The sequence below is a fragment of the Canis lupus genome, chromosome 1 (assembly GCF_048164855.1).
Source record: "Canis lupus baileyi chromosome 1, mCanLup2.hap1, whole genome shotgun sequence".
Taxonomy (NCBI): domain Eukaryota; kingdom Metazoa; phylum Chordata; class Mammalia; order Carnivora; family Canidae; genus Canis; species Canis lupus.
Window position 1 is genome coordinate 12,533,650 of NC_132838.1, and position 19,460 is coordinate 12,553,109.

At 39.5% G+C, this 19,460-nt stretch overlaps 1 protein-coding gene across 3 annotated transcripts in view; it reads right to left on the reverse strand.

The window, feature by feature from the left end:
- The window catches only part of CDH7 (cadherin 7), a 120,576-nt gene extending 101,970 nt beyond the window's left edge, over window positions 1–18,606 (reverse strand). Inside the window, exons 1-2 of one of the 3 annotated variants that reach the window (XM_072820850.1) lie at window positions 18,512–18,606; window positions 7,014–7,420 (exon numbers count right to left, since the gene is read on the reverse strand). In XM_072820850.1, coding sequence (XP_072676951.1) covers window positions 7,014–7,223 — 210 coding nt within the window. In that variant the 5' untranslated portion in view covers window positions 7,224–7,420; window positions 18,512–18,606. Of the gene's footprint in view, window positions 1–5,865; window positions 6,008–7,013; window positions 7,421–17,957; window positions 18,140–18,511 lie in introns of those variants that run through there. The other 2 variants (XM_072820860.1, XM_072820870.1) reach the window with 2 other exon arrangements.
- Between the last annotated feature and the right edge of the window lie 854 nt (window positions 18,607–19,460).

Below are 19,460 nucleotides of genomic sequence, written 5' to 3' on the forward strand. Positions count from 1 at the left end.
ACACAGCAACTTTTTGTAAGTCTGAAATTATATTAAAATATCTTAAATGTTTACCTACTTAATCTCCATTTTACAGTGTGAGGATAAAATTCCATTATGCCTTAGAGCATTGCTCATAATAATAAACTTGTAAGTTTAACCTAAGGTTTCTATTTACTAATCTTTCTACCATATAAAGTTTCCCCCAAAACAATTTTAAAAGACTCTGTCCTACTTTCAAAGAAAGTGATTTTTTTTTGTTTTGACTTGAAGATTGTATAAAAGGATTATGAAATCACAGAGGCATGCCAGGTATCCTCATATAATCATTTGTTTAACGGATCCATGAATTAGTTCCTCTGTCTTTGCCACCTCCACAGCTGCAGATTACCTGTAGAATTTACTGCTTTCCAATGCCATCTGGTTACCTGCTTGGCTTATCAACCAGATTAAATTTTATGAAAGAGAAGAGTTTCTGTTTTTGTTTTTGTTTTTAACTCTTCTGGCACAAAACTATCATGAATAGCATTGGAGAAGGGAGAGAGAAAAAAAATGAGAGAACACAAGACAGCTTTATAGCATGCCAAAGAGTATTAGAGGGATGTAACATTAGGCATATTTATACAAACTGCAGTTTCTCTCCACTGATCATAATCACTATGACAGATAATCAATATAAATCATGTGAAATGATTAGGATGAAATTTCTTCCAATATAGTTCTTATCTATATATGCTTGAACCAGCAAAGGCTTGGTGACTGTCCTGCTATTTATCTAATTCTATCATTTATCTTGGTGAGTTTCAGACACTGCTGCAATTTCTCTGATTCTGTATCAATGAGCCTGCATATAAATAAAGCTTGTCAAACAATTATAGTGCACTTACTATAGAAAGGCCTGATATCATCATTTTAGGTTATCTCTTGTCTTTTGCACTTAAAAGTGCATCATGCATACAATGTGGAAACACAATGGTACAGAATGAGCATTATTTCAATTTTTGCTTCTCCCACCTCCAAATGTATGACAAGTAAAATATGTACAAAAACACGTTAAAGATGACATCTTTAAATGACTTTGATCAACATAATCAGAAAATTTAGAGCTAATCTAGACTATCTAGTTTGACTATAATTAGGTTGATAACTGTAAGCTCCCTCTCCCCCATTTAAGCTGTATAGTTTCACCTGATAAAGCCTTTGGTAATTAGAACCTTCATTTCTAACCTAAGATAACTTTGAAGAGAAAATGAGCAATATTAAAGTGTATTAATGGTAGGAATTTTTTCATGTTAGTGGCAAAATCTGATGTGTTTTATTTCCATTGTAGTTTAAAGGAAATAAACAAGGACTCTGAATTATTGATTTCATGAGAAGAAAATACATTGAAGGGATCCCTGGGTGGCGCAGCGGGTTAGCGCCTGCCTTTGGCCCAGGGCGTGATCCTGGAGACCCGGGATCGAATCCCACATCGGGCTCTCGGTGCATGGAGCCTGCTTCTCCCTCTGCCTGTGTCTCTGCCTCTCTCTCTCTCTTTCTCTCTCTCTGTGACTATCATAAATAAATTAAAAAAAAAAAAAAAGAAAATACATTGAATACTTTAGTTAAATTAGAATATTATAAGAGAAAAAATAACTGCAAAAAAGAGTATTTCTAAAAATCTAAACTTCTTTGTATCCCATACAGCTGATACATGTCCAAATTCCTTCCAAAGCCACCAGAGTCCCACATTTCTATCAGCAAAGAAACAAAAAGAACGAGGTTCTTTTTAATTCACTCTGGTTATAAAGATAGCATGAAAATCGGTTTTCCATACACAAAGAGGGAAAACAAACTATTTGCTTTCTTCTAAGACTGAAGCCAACTTTAAGTAATCTACATAGTTGGAGGACACATTTGCATTTTTCCCCTTCCATGGAATGGAATTGCTACCATGATGAACATGTTCTTAAGTAATTAATATTTGTGATTATTTTCTTTTGTGTATCTAGTATAGATTTGCCCAGCAAAGGAATCTAATTCAGAACTCAAGTTTTAAACACACCCTATTTTTAAGATGAAAATTTCTCAGGGCACCTGGGTGGCTCAGTCAGTTAAGCATCTGCCTTCAGCTCAGGTCATAATCCCAGGGTCCTGGATCAAGCTCCACCATTGGGCTCCCTGCTCCCGGGGAACCTGATTCTCTACTCTCTTTCCCTCTCTCTCTCTCTCTCTCCCTCATTTCCTCCCTGCCTCCCACTACTCATTTTCTCTGTTCCTCATAAATAAATAAAATCTTTTTTAAAAAATGAAAATATCTTCTCTGGAACACTGAATGTAGCTTCAGTTTTCAGGAGACAGAGAATCTCTTGGTAGGAGATATTGCCAAGGTGTAATTAAATGCACTAAAAACGCTCACCAACACTTTCCAGCAAGCTTAAATTTAGTTTTTATTTATTTTTTCCAGCAAGCTTAGATTTAAAGCAGAGTGAATCCCGCACTGCATTTCTGTATATGTGATTTCGATGGGGGGGGGGGGCACACACAGGTATAAATCCTCCCTGAATGAGGGAAGGAAGGGGAGTAGCAGAAAAGGCAAGAGTGATGTTAACAGCTAGTGAAGCGGACTGTGGAAGAGGCACGAAGCACACATTTCAGTGAAAGTAACAGCCCAGAGCGCAGGGATCAGCTGGCAGCCCATTATAGTAGGAGAGATGAAAAACACTTAATACCTGTAACAGAAGCCAGTGGTTCTGTCGACTTTGTGTGTGTGTGTGTGTGTGTGTGTGTGTGTGTGAGATGGTTAGGGGACATTAAGTGAGAAATGCCAAGATGCCAAGGTGAGGAAAAGACTAATCTAGAAACACGCTCTGTGATGCAATGAGATGGCTAGAAACTGCTACTTCCTGTGTACTTCACATAGCCAATTCAGGTGGCATTAAGTTACAGTGGGAAGGAAGAGACTCTCCACTTCATTTTTCCTGTAAAAGGACAGGAAAATGGGCATAACCTAACTAAGAAATACTCTTAGGGAACGGTGCACTATTACTCTTTAAAACGGTACTCTGTGCAGCATGGTGACTATAGTTCATAATATTCCACTGCATATCTAAAAATTCCTAAGGGAAGTGATCTTTAAAAGGTTCTCATCATAAGAAAAAATAAAACTGGAAAAATGTAAGTGTGAGGTGACAAATGTTAATGAGGCTTACTGCAGTGGACATTTCACGATACATACAAATATTGAACCACTATGTTGTACGCCTAAAACTAATACAATGCTATATATCAATTATGTCTCAATTAAAAAGAATCCTGCTACAGTAATGTCTGTGATGGTTTCCTTAAGTCTATACATTTGGATTCTGCAGTTTAGTTTGCATCACAAGAACAAGGTGAGATGCTGGTGATAAATGTGAGATTGTAACACAACCAAGAAATGTGTACCGTGAAGGTCTCTTGGTGAGGGTTTTAGAAGACCTGCTGGTCCCCTTCAACAGACTGCTCTGCTTTGATCTTGACTTATGTTAGTCAGACCCAGTAGATGGTTAAAATAACAAGGTCACAGCCATCTTCTGACCTCATTCTACTCAGTGTCCTAAGGACCAAATCTTATTTACTGTACATTTAACTGATCTTGCTGCCCACCAACCATAAATGTGATCTCCAAATTAGAAGTTCTAAAAAATTATAGATGATTTCTCTGACATGTGAATTCAATATAGGATTATCCACTTAAGCACATTTTTGCCATAGTCTAATCATATACAAATACAAAAATATGCTGTATTTCTAAGCATAGCCAACACAGACCATTCTCCTAAATATCTATAATATGTTTAAATAGTCTTTAGCACATAAAATAATGCCTGTTTTCACCTGAAGGATCACAAATACAATAATGGACATATAACACAACAGATCATCCATATTCCATCATTTTATAAACAATATGTAGTAGATAAACAGAATGTCTAGGTTAAATATATATATGTTCCAAATATTTTGATTTCATTCTCAGAAAGAGACTTCAATTATAGGTTATCACTCTTCCCATTTTGCGGATGAGGAAGCTAAGTATTAGCAATATTAGATAATTAACCAAAATTCTACAACTAGTAGGAAGTGGCAAAGTCTTCAATTGAACTAAAGTTAGTTTGACACACACTGTACATATCCATTATGTGATCAAATTAAGGTATCAAGTTTATCACGGACATTATTTATATTTTCCAAATTAAGTAATGGATTTTTGTCAGGAAGACCAGGACTCCAACTGTCTAATTAGCTATAGGTTAAATACATGTCTGTAAAACATAATGATTGTATTCCTTCTTTTTTTCTCATGAACATCCGCCTCTCCATTTTTCATATTTCATCTACAATTTCTTTTTCATCTTTCTATGTCTTGTGAAAACTTCTGGTCACAGTCATTACCTTCCTCAACTTACAAAAATAAGGAAAATATATTTATTCTACATATCCCAAATGATCGAAAATGTACTGAGGTCAAAATCATTATAATAACTGTTTACTGAGACTGCCAACCTAAGGAGAATCATTTCATCATCTCACATATACAATCTGAAGTATTCAAGTTCTCACTACCTCCTTCCAAGCAAATGTAAATTGGTTTTTTGAAGGCTTCTGTGTCTTGTCTATAAATTCCCTCTCCATCTCAAATTACTTTACTGGCTTTTTCCTGGACTTGTCTGTTTTCGTCAATCAAGGCTTTGTTGTTTCGTTTGTTTTACTTTTTAACCGACTTATCATCCTGGACATTCTTTTACTGTGAGTGGCAGTACTGAACTCCCAATATACAGCCTGCAAAGGATAAACACAAACTTGTTTCCTGTCACATAAAATCTACCAAGCAACAGTTTCTGATTAATTGAAAGGGAAGCACAGAACATCTCTTTTACTAATCAAGAGACCACACAATTTCTCTTAGAAAAATAACAATAGCATTGCCTAGTAGCTTCACATGCATTTGGAATTTAAGTCACCTAGGGGTATGTATTTTTGTTATTCTAAATGGCCTTACAGGGATTATTTTGATAGAAGTGTTTTCAATTATGATACAACATTTTTAAAATTAAAAATAAGGGTATTTTAAAATTTTTAAAAGATTTTATTTATTTATTCATGAGAAACACACAGAGAGAGAGGCAGAGACATAGGCAGAGGAAGAAGCAGGCTCCCCATGGGGAGCTCTGTGTGGAACTTGATCTCAGGGTCCCAGGATCACGCCCCGAGCCAAAGGCAGATGCTCAACCACAGAGCCACCCAGACATCCCAGTTTTTAAAATTTTAAATGACGCTCACTTTGAAATGTCAACCTCATTGCAGCAACTCCATTTATGACTAAATTAATGGGAATATTTCAGTTGCCTTTAGAAAACTTTACATTCCCATAAAAGTGTGATTTCACCTCATAACTACTGATTCTTTATGAGTTAGCTGAATATTACATACCTATCTGCTGAAAAAAGTTTGATGAATCTGTTAAATACGCATTGAAATGAATGAAATTAAGGGCCAAATTCCGTCAATAACACTGCATGATGATTATCGCTCTCACTTTGTTTACAAGGAAATGAATGAGACAGATTGAGAGAGAGATGGTACTACTGATAAAGGAAGAATGGCCATAAAACATATATGAAAAAACTCCTTGTGTACCTGTGTACTTACGTGTCCTCTCTTAAGGCACAAAAATGCTACCACTGGGCCACAAAAAAATCCTAACCCACATCCCCAGAAACTCTTAACTTGTTCAAGTCCTCTTTGTTTATAATACAGTATCAGTCAGTATTTGTAAAATATAGAAGCATCAAAGGAAAATAATAATAAAGTTTACCTTGACTCATGTAGATACCCATCAACAAAAACAGATTTTTCACTTACTTAAGATGTGTTCAAATGAAACAATGACCCATGGTTTAAATAGCAAACATTCTTCCTCAGTCATTCAAAGTTGAAAATTTCACTCATGGATAAATTCATCAGTTTGCTGTCCTTCATTTTTATCAGGAATAGACGCATAAAACTGGCAAAGTGAAGAGCAGAAGTGCAGATGTATAGATATCCTGCCGGCACGCACTACTTAGAAACTCTTTACCAGCACTCAGCACCAAACTGAGAAATTCAGGAAATCTTTACTAATAAATGACCATAATCAAACCTGCCAGTAGATTAGAGACTGGAAACAGTCTCTAAAGATATGAGGATGGTAGGGACATGCTCTCTTGAAGGGCCCTTCAGTTCAGAAAGCACTTGACTGGAAAGCCCCTGCCCAAATATTTAGACAGAAAGAAGCTGTGAAAAAAAAAAAAAATCCCGATTTGGCTACCCCTAGGCTACCAAACATGCGCCACAAACTGGCCACTTGTGGTCTGATATCAATTAGAAACTGACTTCTGTTCCCATTCATTTTTTTTTTAACTTAAAGGAAGATCTAAAAAACAAAACAACAGATCCATCAAAACAAGACCACCGCTTAGAAAAGTGGGTTAGAACCGCTCATAATTGATGGACAACAGGCTCAATAATTTCACTTTGCAGTTTAAAAACTGCAAGTATCAAAAAAGGATATATATAAGCATGAAGTTAGTATGTATATCATTTATACAGTACTCTCCCCTCCCCCGCAAAAAAGAAGCTTAAAAGAATTAACTGCATTATACACACCTACTACTCTTCATTTATTAGTGAATAATCTTGTTCTAATTGTGGAAATAAAAGTTTTATTAGTAGGCCACAATCATGATAAACTTGGATCTGTAAAAAAAAAAAAAAAAAAAAAAAAAAAAACTTGGATCTGTAGACTCCTCCTCTGTTTCTAGAGTGGAGCATCACTCCCTAAGTTATGGATTCAACATCTGGATAACAATCTGGACTCTAATTTCAGAGTGGCTAATGCCAAAACCTTCATGGTCTATTTCATCGGAGTAACAGTTTATGCTTTCCATCCCCAAAGCAAAAATAGCAGCTCTCCATCCAACCACAGACATTCACAATCATCATTTGTGACTTTGAAAGGCCAAATGCCCTACCTTTCCTACATAGAGAGGGTCTGAACCCATGTATTCCTCCAGCACAAAGAACTGATTCCACACCCAGCTGCGCTTGGTCCGGGACCTCCCTGATTGGAAATAGGGCTTTGATCTGGACCTGGAGAGCTCTGCTTGACTCATCCCAGAGAAACACAGGAAAAGCGCTATTAGCTGCAAAAAATGGCAGAGCTCCACTTTGCCCAACTTCATCTTTTTTTTTTTCTTTCTTTTTCCTGTGTAAGAAAAAAACCTTGACAAGAGAAAAGGCACAGTTCCAGTTGGCTTAGTAGCTCTTGCCTCCGGCAGGGTGTCAGCTGGGAGTCCAGAGATAATAATTTGTAGAGTGTTCGATTGCAAGGGGTCACCACTGCTGAATAACCTTCGCCAAAGAATGGTGTAATAGGTACCTAGCAGAACAAAAAGAAGAGCCAGTGTCAGAAACCAAAACACATAATAACTTTTAACTTTCATTTACTAACTTACTATTGATTTTCCCAAGATGACATTATTTGCATAATCATTAAAATATTAATTAGAAACTTACACATTTACAGTAACTGTTGCCCCATTTATAAATCCCATAAATGCCACTGATGCAGAATTATCCTCATTCCCTAACACAATCTTAAAATTTTGTGTTTCTTCTAGGCATTTTATTTGAACATAGGGTTTACTTAATACAAATGGAACATCATTTTAAAAATCGTTTTAATGCTAGCTTTTATTTTTTTTCTTTTATATTACAGTCAGTCTCATTCATTGGTATTAGAATATGAAAGCAAAGCAACTCAAAGCAGGGATTTAAACAAATGGGAAGGACATATGCTGGTTTAAATCTCTTCTGTGAAACTGTAAAGAGAAATAAAGAAGTATGAGGTGATTCAAAACTGGTTGATTGATTCTGAGTCACAGAACACCAGCTGTTTTGATGTGTTCTGATTTGATTGTGATCAGCTGCCAAGCTCAGTAGTTTCCATTTTCCACCCTTCAAACCTATTGTCATGTCTGCTGTGCAGCATGTTCAGTTACGTTATAGCACAAATATTTATTGAACGTCTTACAGCATGGCTTGTGCATAGTAGGGCCTTCTTCCCTAAATATTTATGGACTTGAACAGATCATTAGAGAGGTAAGAAAACCCCACTGTATTTATAAGACTGGTTCGCAGTGAGCGTGCATCCAGAATGCTTCAATAGAAGCACAAAAGCAAAACAACTTTTATTCTAAAGTCTACTTATTTCAGATACAGAATTCTTGATTATGTAAGAGATACAAAATCAGTTACAAGACAAACTTCCCAACATACCCCAAAACACAGAGGAATGGGAATATGGCAAAAGGCTTGCTTAAGTCACCAGGCTGTACTTTGGTTTATAAATTCACTTGACTACCTACAAATAAATCAACAATTCGATAATTAAGGTGAGGGTTAACATTTGCATTTTTTGAGAGAGAGAGGAGGAAAAAAACAGTTCAAAGGATATGAAATCAAAAGACAGTTTCTTATCAAAGTAGAAAATACAGTCTCTATATTATCAGCTTTCCCATCTTCTACCTGTCTGTCCTATAACAAGAGTGTCTGTTACTCATGAGATGATTTCTGACAGTAAAGTTGCTTATGGAAAATGCCTTATCTAATAGAAGAAAAATGAAACATATTCTATATGTTAAAATGACCATTAAGAAATGGGTTGCATTGACTTTGAGCTCTATTCAAATGAACATATTCGTGTTAAAAATATCCCTATCAAGTTCTGAAATTCTAAAGGGCATTCCAGAAGAATCCAATGTACAGCTAATTGATGTATGCTGAGAACCACCAAAATAGTAAACTATTATTGGAGCATATTACTGCTGTCTGTGCAATGAACACCTTCTGCTAAAATCTAAACCTCTCATCTAAGCATCTAAAATGAATTTGGTCCATTTAGATAGCACTCTGGAAGGCTTAGTTATTCTAAGACTTAGAATTATAAACAAGAAGTAACTTGGGGTCATATCTTTGTATTTCAATGTAGGTCCCCCTGCATTAGTTGCAAGTTCATTGCAGGGAGGTCTCAGCTAACCCATCTGAGAAGACAGGTTATCTGTAGTTAAAGAAGGTAAGTAGGTGCTTAGACTGGGAAACAGAGACTGGGATGGACTAGTCTATGATGAGCCAGGAATCATGGCCAAGAACTCACAGTGGATGACCTTTGTAGGAATGGCTGTTAGCATGCAGAGGGCCAAGATCATGAAGTTCCCTTCACACCAGTGGCAAACCAAGTTCTGGTGGATGGAGATGGATGGCTTAGAGTCGTGGTGACAGGACTGTCTAGCAGGTGAGACCTGTAGCCGAAGAGCATTTCAGTTCCACTGCTCTACTTCCTCACGAGAGAATGTGTTTTCTCATAAGAACAAGGAGATAAATACTTTGGTCCTGAAGATGATTCTCTTAAACGTGATATAGTTAAATTATATTACTTAAGCTACTTTATGGTTCCAGTGGACTTGATAACATTGTTACATGATGAAATGCATCCAACTTTTAAGACACTAAGTAGCAAATGAACTTCTGGAATTCAAAATTTGGGAAGTTATCAAAAGTATACACTGAAAAAAAACTATAAGCACCTGCATCAGATAAAGATTCAAATGCTGACTCTGTCCTTAGCCATGCATTCTTGGACACATGATTTACATTCTAAGAATAATTCCAGAGATGAAGCCTTAAACCTCTAACATACAAAATAAAGATGGTAATTGCTTCTACTTTGTAGGATTAAATAAGCAAATCAGGAAAAATTAAGGATGGTGCCTGACACAACTAAAAGCCCTAATTAAAAAAAAAAAAGCTGTTGGGAATATTATATTTTTTAGTTTGATACTAGTGATGTGAAAGTTTGTGATGTTTTCATTTTAACGTCATTTATAGGAAAATGTCTTAGACAACTCTTGCAATGAATGAAAACATTCTAGATAGCTCTAATCTCAGTGCCAGAGAACTATATGGATCATGAACCCAAAATTCTAGATGAATATAAACAATGGCAGCAAATTACTTTAAAAAAATGTAATACTTTCTTTCCTAAAGGCATGTCCTCTGTGATTTTTTTAAGTCAAAGACTGGCATCAGAATTGGAGAGATCTGAGTTCACTCAAAATGTTTACTAATAAGAAAAAGAAAAATAATCTGGACCAGGAATAGGATCACTGAGGTGTTTGCTCTAAAACTTCCTCCATTTGCTGTATGACCTTGGATCGTTCTGGGATTTTGTTTTCCACATTTGCAAAATGAGGGAGATGAGCTAAGTTATAAAATCTTATTTTTTTTTTTACAGATGTAACTTGTCTGCTTTTGACAATTATATACAATTGGTTTTGTTGGCTTTTTTAAGCTGTGAAAAGGTGCACATTGTTAATAATTAAAGGGTAGAGAGATTTAAGAAAGTCACAGGAATGTAAAAGAAGCATTTTTCACATTTATGAAATTTAGCATGAATATTAACATGAGACGTTTAAATTACTCTTGCCTCTTGAAGATCATTTCTCTTCCACACAAGATTGTGAAGTTATCAAACCAGCCAGAACATATAAAAATTGTGAGACACAGAACATGCAATGGGTCACTTTATAGTCACTGAGTTAATATTTGTGAAAGAAACCAGAGAGTTCTGTACTTTCCTATTTAAATCAAGGGTTTTAAAAGACCTATTATCAATATATACCTTGATGGACAGAAATGTCCACCCTTTGTATCATAGTATCTAGAACAGAAGCAGACACACAATTGACTCTTGGTACACATTTATAGAATGTTTCCTTTCATTATGCTTATTACTTTTTTTTTAATATGGTAAATGAATCATGTAAGCCCCTATACAAATTCCTTGGTAGCTCTTCCATGTTTATGGGTCACAATCACTTTGAAAAAAAAATCCATCATATTTCTCTGCAGTATTTGAAGTACCTGCCAGGCTTTTGAGTCAAATTTTCCTTGCCTTTCCTGAAGTTTTGTTAAGAGTGCACAAGGATACTTTAACTGACTTTGTGTACATTATTGGAGGATAAAATTATCTTTTATGTAGCAAATAAATGATTCTATTATACCCTTTGTAGAATGCTCTTAGAAAATCAAAAACTCACATGTGAATGACGGTGATTGGCATAGGGGATTTTTATATGTGTTCAACAACAGTTGTGACAGTGACTGACTGTGCCAGGAATGAACACCTGATATGGCAGGGGCAAAGTCCCAGGGCAGGTGCTCCTTCATCAGGCTTCCCCAAATCCATGCTTTCCTTCATAATATCTGGTTTTCAAGGTAAAGGCCAGTACAACAGTTCAACCCAACTCATCCTGACCTACATTGAGGCATCATAAAAGAAATGAAGGGCCCTGAAGCATTACAAAAAACCTTTAGTTATTTGTGGTCTTCAAAGAGAAGTAATCAAAATGTGAACTTGGAACTTGAGATTTCCTACACAAGTAGGCTTTCTATCTTCCCACAAATATCCACACATATAAAGGCAGCACAGTAACTTTTTTTGCATATAAATGAATTTGAGCACAATCCATCACACATGTCATTTTTTTCACAATGGGTTAAATACTGACTCTCACATCTGTGCCCCGAAGCCAAGCCCTGCAACCTTCCCTGCTAGGCTCCCATACTGTTTATCTTCTCCCTTCCTTCTGCCTCTTGAGTTTTACATGCAGGCATTAATAAGGGGAAAGTCACATCAGAAATAAGCAGAGACCCCTGCATCCAAGCAGCGTCATGTGTCATTGCATCCTCTGTGGGAAAGCTGAAGAGTGCGACCCACTGGAGGTCTGGAGAACTGACCTGTTCACTGTTGCTGGCTCAGAAAAAAAAGACACTGCAGAGCAATGATGTGATGTGTTGGTACACAGGTTAGGTAACTTCTACAGATCTATGTCAACTTCCAGACAGTTACAAATGTGTAGCATTATAGCTTTGAGGAGAAAAACAGCAATAGGTTCTATCTGAGGAGAAAACTGAATAGTGGCCAACCAGATGTCTGAAAGACAGTGGGCTAATAACCAACTGCTACTGGGTTAATAACCTAAAATTTAAAGATATATACATTATATATCTGAGTAAGATTTAAATTGTTCTCTGATATTTTAATGTTAATACTTGTAAGGAATCAATCCCATTTACAACTGAACCAAAAACCATCAGCAAGTAGAAATAAAACTAACCAAAGAAGTGAAAGACCTATATTCTGAAAACTATAAAACACTGATGAAAGAAATTGAAGATGACGAAAAGAAATGGAAAAATATTCCAAGCTCATGCATTAGAACAGATATTATTAAAATGTCTATACTGCCCTAGCAATCTACACATTTAATGCAATCCCTATCAAAAAATAAAACTTGTATTTTTTAACCTTTTTTTTTTGCCAGACTAAAGATAAATGAAAACCACAACTAATACCATGATCACAACACACCTTAATCAAGAGGATACAGAATGAATCCTCAAAAAAGAAATTTAAAATGGAAAGGAAACGGGTGGTGGTGAAAATCAAACAGTATTTACTAAATCAACATCATTTATGTGACCTGAGATCACTTTACCATGCTACTTTTTTGTTCCAATTATTTTTGTTCAGCTAAGTGGCAAAGAATTATTTCCAAGTAGAGAGTCTATTATTCATTTAACCTTAATAGCTGATATTATTTTACCCCAACAAATTCATTATTATAAAATTTTCTTGATTTTCTGCTCCACTTCACATCTCTGTGAAACCACTTTTAAAAATCAGATCAAGTGACTACCATACTCTTAATACAGTGTTTTGATCATACCTAAAAACAATGGCTAAAAATCCCTTAGTGACAAAAAAATATTTTTTTATGCATCAGCATGTCAACTGCTAACCAGTATGAGCATAAATGTTGTAGAGCCTGTTCCATTTAAATTAAAAGCAACATGCTAAGCACATGACCAGGAGCATGAAATGTATCATACTCAGCCAGTTCCATTAATATAGAACCATGAGTAGTTTTAAACACATGCCTAATTATCCAATAATTTATATATGCTAAACTGCTTCTTTAAATGCCTTCTAGAAATAACTTGAGCTATAAAATATGATGATCAATTATGTTAAAAGGAAATATATTGCTATTTTAGATCTTGTGGCAAAGTTAAAGTGGAATATATTCTTTGCAGTCCAGTATAAGTAACCGATGGCTTGTCTCAGGTAAAGACTCTCAACACAGTTTCTCTAAATGACAGGCAAGGGACAAATGCTTATGCTCTCTGTGTCTGGAGTTGCATCAGATGCAGGTCTGAGACTGTTTTGAAATATACTTTATGTATACCACACTAACACATGGTTTATTGTCTAGTGGTAATTGAAAGATTTGAAGAAGTTGTGCCTCTCGTTAAAAAACAGGTATAATTCACAATAATGTGGAACATGATATCCCCAAAATACATTCAGTTATTTGCATTTTCTAGAAAAACAATTGTAAGAATGACATTTGAGGAGCCAGTATATTTGACAGAATATAATCAATGAGAATTGAAAAATCCATAATGGATGAGGGCCAAACATCTCTAAATCTAACTGATATTCCCTAAGATGTTTTGCTCACTAACCTATAAAACATAAAAGTACAAAAAAAAAAAATCATAGTTGTAACAGTAAAAAAACAAAACAAACAAACAAAACTCTTGCTGTTGGCCTTTTGGGAAGAAACTGCCATTTCCAAGACTGCTTTAAAGTTGAACTACATTTTGACAAGAAACATATTTTTAATGGATCCTTATGAAAGGAGAACAATATACATGTTCAAAAGTGGAAATGATACCATTTCACAGCAGTGGTTAGAGGGCACGATGACAATATTACCATGGCTCTAAAACAACCTTCTATATATTAGTTCTTTTGTACAGTCTGACAAAGGATGCCTTTTAAAAATATTCCTTGAGTATTTAATAGCATTATTTAAGTTCAACAAAAAGACTCCTCCTGATTCATCCAATGCCTTTTTTTAAAGACTTTCATTTGTCCTTGTTTTCCCCAGGACAGCAGCCACCTGTCACCACTCAGGTCCTCACTGTGATTTATCTCTGTACACAAAGTTAGAGTAGTCTGCTTTGTAACAAGGATAATACCTACCCATTGTTACTTTTACTTATTTTTAAAGTAGAACCACTTAATACATCTGGGGAATGCAAAAGAGAGAAAAGGTATTCTAATCTCCCATTCATGAATGAACAGATGTCATAACTCCACAAATAGAAAGAAAGTAATCCAGGACAAAGAGTATTTCAAGAGCTGCGGCCACACTGTTTTTTTTTCTTTTTTTTTTTTTTTTTTTCCAACCACCACATACGAGCAGAGCTTTTAAGGATAAAGTTTATGGGACAGAATGTCACGTCAGTGCTGAAGAAGGTAATCACTTGGTACTTCTGAGGGCTCATGTTGGAAAAAAGAAAAAACAACAACAAAAAGAAATGTAAAGAAGTCCCTAAACCCGCTGCTCCTGTTTGAAGATTCCTTGAGTGGTGGGAACACAGAACTGTAGCAGACATTAGAAAACCCCAAGGTAAGGCAGTCTAGTCTTCCTTTGCTAAGAAAACCCAAATCTACAGAATTCCAGTGAAATGCCCAAGGTCACACAGCAAGTTATGGATGGCCCTGGGCATGACTGGTTACAACAGAAAACTTAAAATGTCTGTTAAACATTTCTCACTCGGACACTAAAGATCTTTATTTCAATCTATCATTTTTGGAATGTATCATATTCTCCAAATGCCGAGGAAAGTAAATTTAATCCTATTCAAATTTCTATATGACCATGAGTTTGAATTCTCCATGTAGATCATCAGGATTCCTATCCAGAAGGGGTCAGGAGCACCCAGTCAGGATGGGGGTAAAGGGGTCCGTGGTTTACGATTGTAATTTATATGTCACACAAAAAGCACTGAGAGGAGGATCCAGCTTTAAGATCACCTCTCTCTGCAAAAAATTAAAAATAAATAGTAATATTTAATAGTATTAATAAATAGTAATAGTTAATAGTTAATAAATAGTAACTATTTCCACTGAATGTAATCCATAGCTCATTGTTTTAGAAACAGGGCACCAATTCAAGAAATATCCTAGGATATAAGGATGTATAGGTATGGTTATGTGGTGGTGGTGGTTGTTGCTACAAATCCTGTATTTGTAAAGGACTGTCTGCTCCTAACTTCTTATAATCATTCTAGATTTAATATTGCCATCTTTAGCTTCTACTATGAAACACACTACCATTTAACCTCTTTTATCCACATACCATTGAAAGTTTAGTAGTAGCTTCAGTAATGTTAATACTGATCGAACAGCCCTCTTCTCTTTTAGTTAAAAGGCATAATTTTTTACATTTTAATTAGTGAGGCTGGGGACCCTCTGCGGATGTGTGACTTCTCACGTAAAGAAACTGTGATCAAATCCATTAGCTCCCCGGGCCAGATAACATTACAACCACAGACCACAACCTCCTACCGTTAACTGGCCTAAATATTCAGGCAGGGGCCCTGGAAATGAATCACACAGCCTGTAGTGTGCATCTGGCTATCAGACATGGAATGGAGAACTTCTCTACGTGGATTACAGAGCCAATTTCAACTAAGCACAAATAACTTCTGTCACGAGTAAAAGGAATGAAAAAGAAAGGGGAGCAAGAGTTGATACTTAATGAGAAGAAGCCGGTGTGAATTAAAAACAAAAATGACAAACCACAACCATCTGAGCCATTTGCACAGTATCGTACATAGTATTATAAATAATACATGTACTATACATACGTATGTACAATTATAACAGTAAAATAATATGTGAGGTGGTTTACCTTTGTACTTCTGCAACATATCTCCGCTATGTCAATTTTAATTTTTAATTTACCTTCACTTTTACATTGAGCTTGGTATGATTCATGTGACTTCAATAAAAGGAATTATGTTTCAATAGACATTCTGCAGAAGAACCTAAAAGAAATTCCAAGCAGAATGACAATCTAGAGTATAATCTGAGATGAATATATGGACAGATGTCTGCATAGTCATTTGCACTGATAATTTTGTCAGTGAGGAATCTTGCAGAACGGCAAGGGGGAAATGTTTGCAGGGGTAGCTTTCTGCAAAACCAGCAAATCCCCAGAGGAGGCACTCGAGTATTGCTGGTTACAGCTAGATCTGCTCTGCTTGTCAGAGGCTGAGGAGATGGTCACACACAGGACTCTGATCACATGTCTTTTTTTCCTTGTCCTCAGCTCCCCTTTGCACCCCATTTAGAAGCAACTGATTCTTTCATGCCAAGGAGAAAAGCTTCCATCACAATCCCTTTGCAAAGACGCTAATGTGCGTTATTTTAGAAGTTTCTGAAACTCCCGTTTTAAACTAAGGCTTTGAAGACTTCCAGCCAAGTTAAAAAAAAAAAAAAATGTGTGAGAGAGAACCGCGATATGCTGATATGCTACAAACCACTAACACAATAAATCCAAAGCCTTTATAAAATCAAGGAAGGTTAAGATCCCTCAAGCATAAATATTCACAACACTGAGCAATTTATGTGCTTAGTACTTCATAAAAGATTTCTAAAAGATTTGACAAGAAAGTATTTGACTCTATACAAAGATGTATTCACTTCCTCATATCAGTATACCTTCTGAGAAGTTTATAACTGCTTTGCCATCAAAACAACTAAAAGGCTGGATGATGGGTAGACCGGCAAAGAAATCACGCCTGAGGAGACACAGTGGGTTGATTTTTAGATCTAGGAAGGCTGAACGGTAGCCAAAACTCAGTATGCTTCCCACCCTCTCCTTTTCATTGGACACTAAAAACTAGAGTCAATTCAAGGGTAAACTGCAGTAATACAGATGCTTAACAATTACCCTTCTATTAGAAAAAGAGGGAAAAACTCTCTGCTATTATATACAAAGACTTAAGAGTTGTGAGTCTGTCAGCTGATTGTTAACACAATTCTAATGACCTACTGCAGCCCTTAATCACAATAGTATCTCACGTTGTAAGCTCACAATGCCCTTTTATTAAAGCTGCAAACCCTAATAGCTTCTAGCAGGGTGATGGTCCGCACTACTGATTATTATTTTATTGTTCTATCCAGACTTTACCAGATAAGACTATTAACACGGAATGCTACCTAATTGTTCCAGCCACTCCACCCCATACTGAACACTAACATAGAAGCCAGACTTCACAAAGTTGTCACTTTCACTACTTGCCTCAATTCTTCTGCATTTTCATTCATACTATTTCAGATAGCCCCCCAAACGGAGAAAAGGACTCTTAATGTATTTTCCTTTTTCATCTAGTAACAAGAGCTTGGGTAAACAGAAAGTCTAGCTATTTTTTTTGGGGGGGGGGGGAAGTAATATCTGGTGAGTTACTGAAAGCTTCCAATGTAATCACTTCTTTCCTTAGCACCCCCCTACCCACAACTGACCTGTCTTTATAAAGACACTTAAAACTATTTAGATGTTGCTGGCCGTGTATCAATGCGAACTTTCCTTTAAAAAAAAAAGGGGGGGTGCTACTGTCCCTAAACTCTTTTAAAATATGAGCCTGATTTTTTTTTTAATGTATACTTGTCACTTAGTACCGGCCGTACACTCACATTTTTCTATTTTTCTCCCATAAAGTTCTGCTGATCTACTTCAATATGGAAAATGACCCGAACACCTGTCTGCTTATAGGAATTAGGGAGGACGAGTCCTACTTAGAGATATTTCACTCCGATGATCTAATAAACAGAAGATAATCCCCGGCAACATTAAAAAAAAAAAAAAAGCGTTTTAAGCATATTCACGGTTCCGTTTGCAGATCCCCAAAGCCTCGAGACGCCCGGTCCTCGACGATGTCTTCACGGGGGCCCCAGTGCCCTCCGCTGGGGCAAGTCCCCGCCGATCTTTACTCACCCGAACTCACGGCTAAGAGATCCGGAGGGTTTAAGGGTCTACAACGCGAGGGCAATTCGGCAGCAGGTCCTTCCTCGGGAATCCACGCCCGGAGGCTGCACACCGCGAGCCGCCGCGTAGCAGGTGCCCCGGACGCGTCCCCCTCGCACTCGCGGGAACCGAACCGGGCGCCCTTCCCCGACGCGAACCCGCCCGGGGCAGGTGCAAGCCAGGCGGAGGGGGCGGGCGCCGAGCCGGACGCACCGCGGCGGCGCGAGACCAACTGCGGGGGGCGGGGGGGGCGAGGGGGGCGAGGGGGGCGGGGAGCGAAGCCCCTCGGGGAGCCGCACCTTCCCGACAGGTGCAGGAGCCGCAGGCGCAGCCCCCTCGCGGGCTCGGACCGGGCGGTGCGGGCGGGGTCCTGCCCCCGCGCAGCCCGGGACCCGCTCCCCCGACCCGGCGCGCGCGTCCGTCTGTCCGGCCCCGCGGCGGGAACTTGGGGACGCCCCGGCAAACTCCGCGCGCAGCCCCCGCCCGCCCGCCCGCCCGCGGCTCCCGAGGCGGGGCGCGCTCACCTGGGGCCTCGCTGCGCTCCCGGCGGCGTCCGGCGCCCGCGACCCGCGACCCGGCCTCGGCGTCCGAGAGGGCGCGCGCTCAGGCCCCGGGCGGCCCGGCCGGGAGGGCTCCGCGCCCCAGGCACGGCCTCGCCGCGGGCCGCGGGCGCCCCGGGCCCCGCCGCCGCCGCCTCCGCCGCCTCCGCCGCCTCCGCCCGCTCCGAGGGCCCGGCCGGCTCGCCCGCGCGGCTCAGGCGCAGGGTCCCGAGCGAGCGGGGGCGCGCGTCCGGACGGAGGGCGCGAGGGCGGGCGGGCGCGGGGCGCGGAGGCGCTGAGCGCGGCCGGCAGCCGCCGAGCCTCGGGCCCCTCCTGCGGACCCGGGCGGGCTACCGGGAGGCCGGGCGCTCCGCCGCCTCGCGCACCCCCGCGCGCGCGCCCCGCCCCCCGCGCACCCCGCCCCCCGCGCCCTCCTGACGGATCCGCGCAGCCCGAGCCCGGGGCGGCGAAGCCGAGGGGAGCGCGGACGGCGGGCGGGGCCGCAGCCCGCGCATCTCTCCGCCAGGTATTTGCATCTGAAAGCGCGGAGCTGCGGGAGAGTTTCGAGAATCTTTTTTTTTTTTCTTTTGCCTTTCCCAGCGCCCTCCCCTCCCCCCCCCCCCGACCTGTCGCAGAACCGTGATCAGCGGAGCTCCTGAGGCTTGAAGGCAAAGTCATAAAACTAATCAGAACTTACCGCTTCCCTGCGTGCTAGTTGTGCCCCCTCAGCCTCCGCGGACCGCCCTAGTCCTACTTCCCGCGCTTGCGGGGCACGTTCCCCGCGCGGGGCTCGCGGGGGCACAAGTTGGGCGCCGCGGGGCGGGCGGGGGCGCCGGGCGGGCCGGGGCAGGGGATCGGCTCGGCGAGAGCGCGCCCAGCGCGGAGGGTCCTCTCCTGTGCTCAGGCCCCGGATTGAACCTGCTGCTCGGGCGCT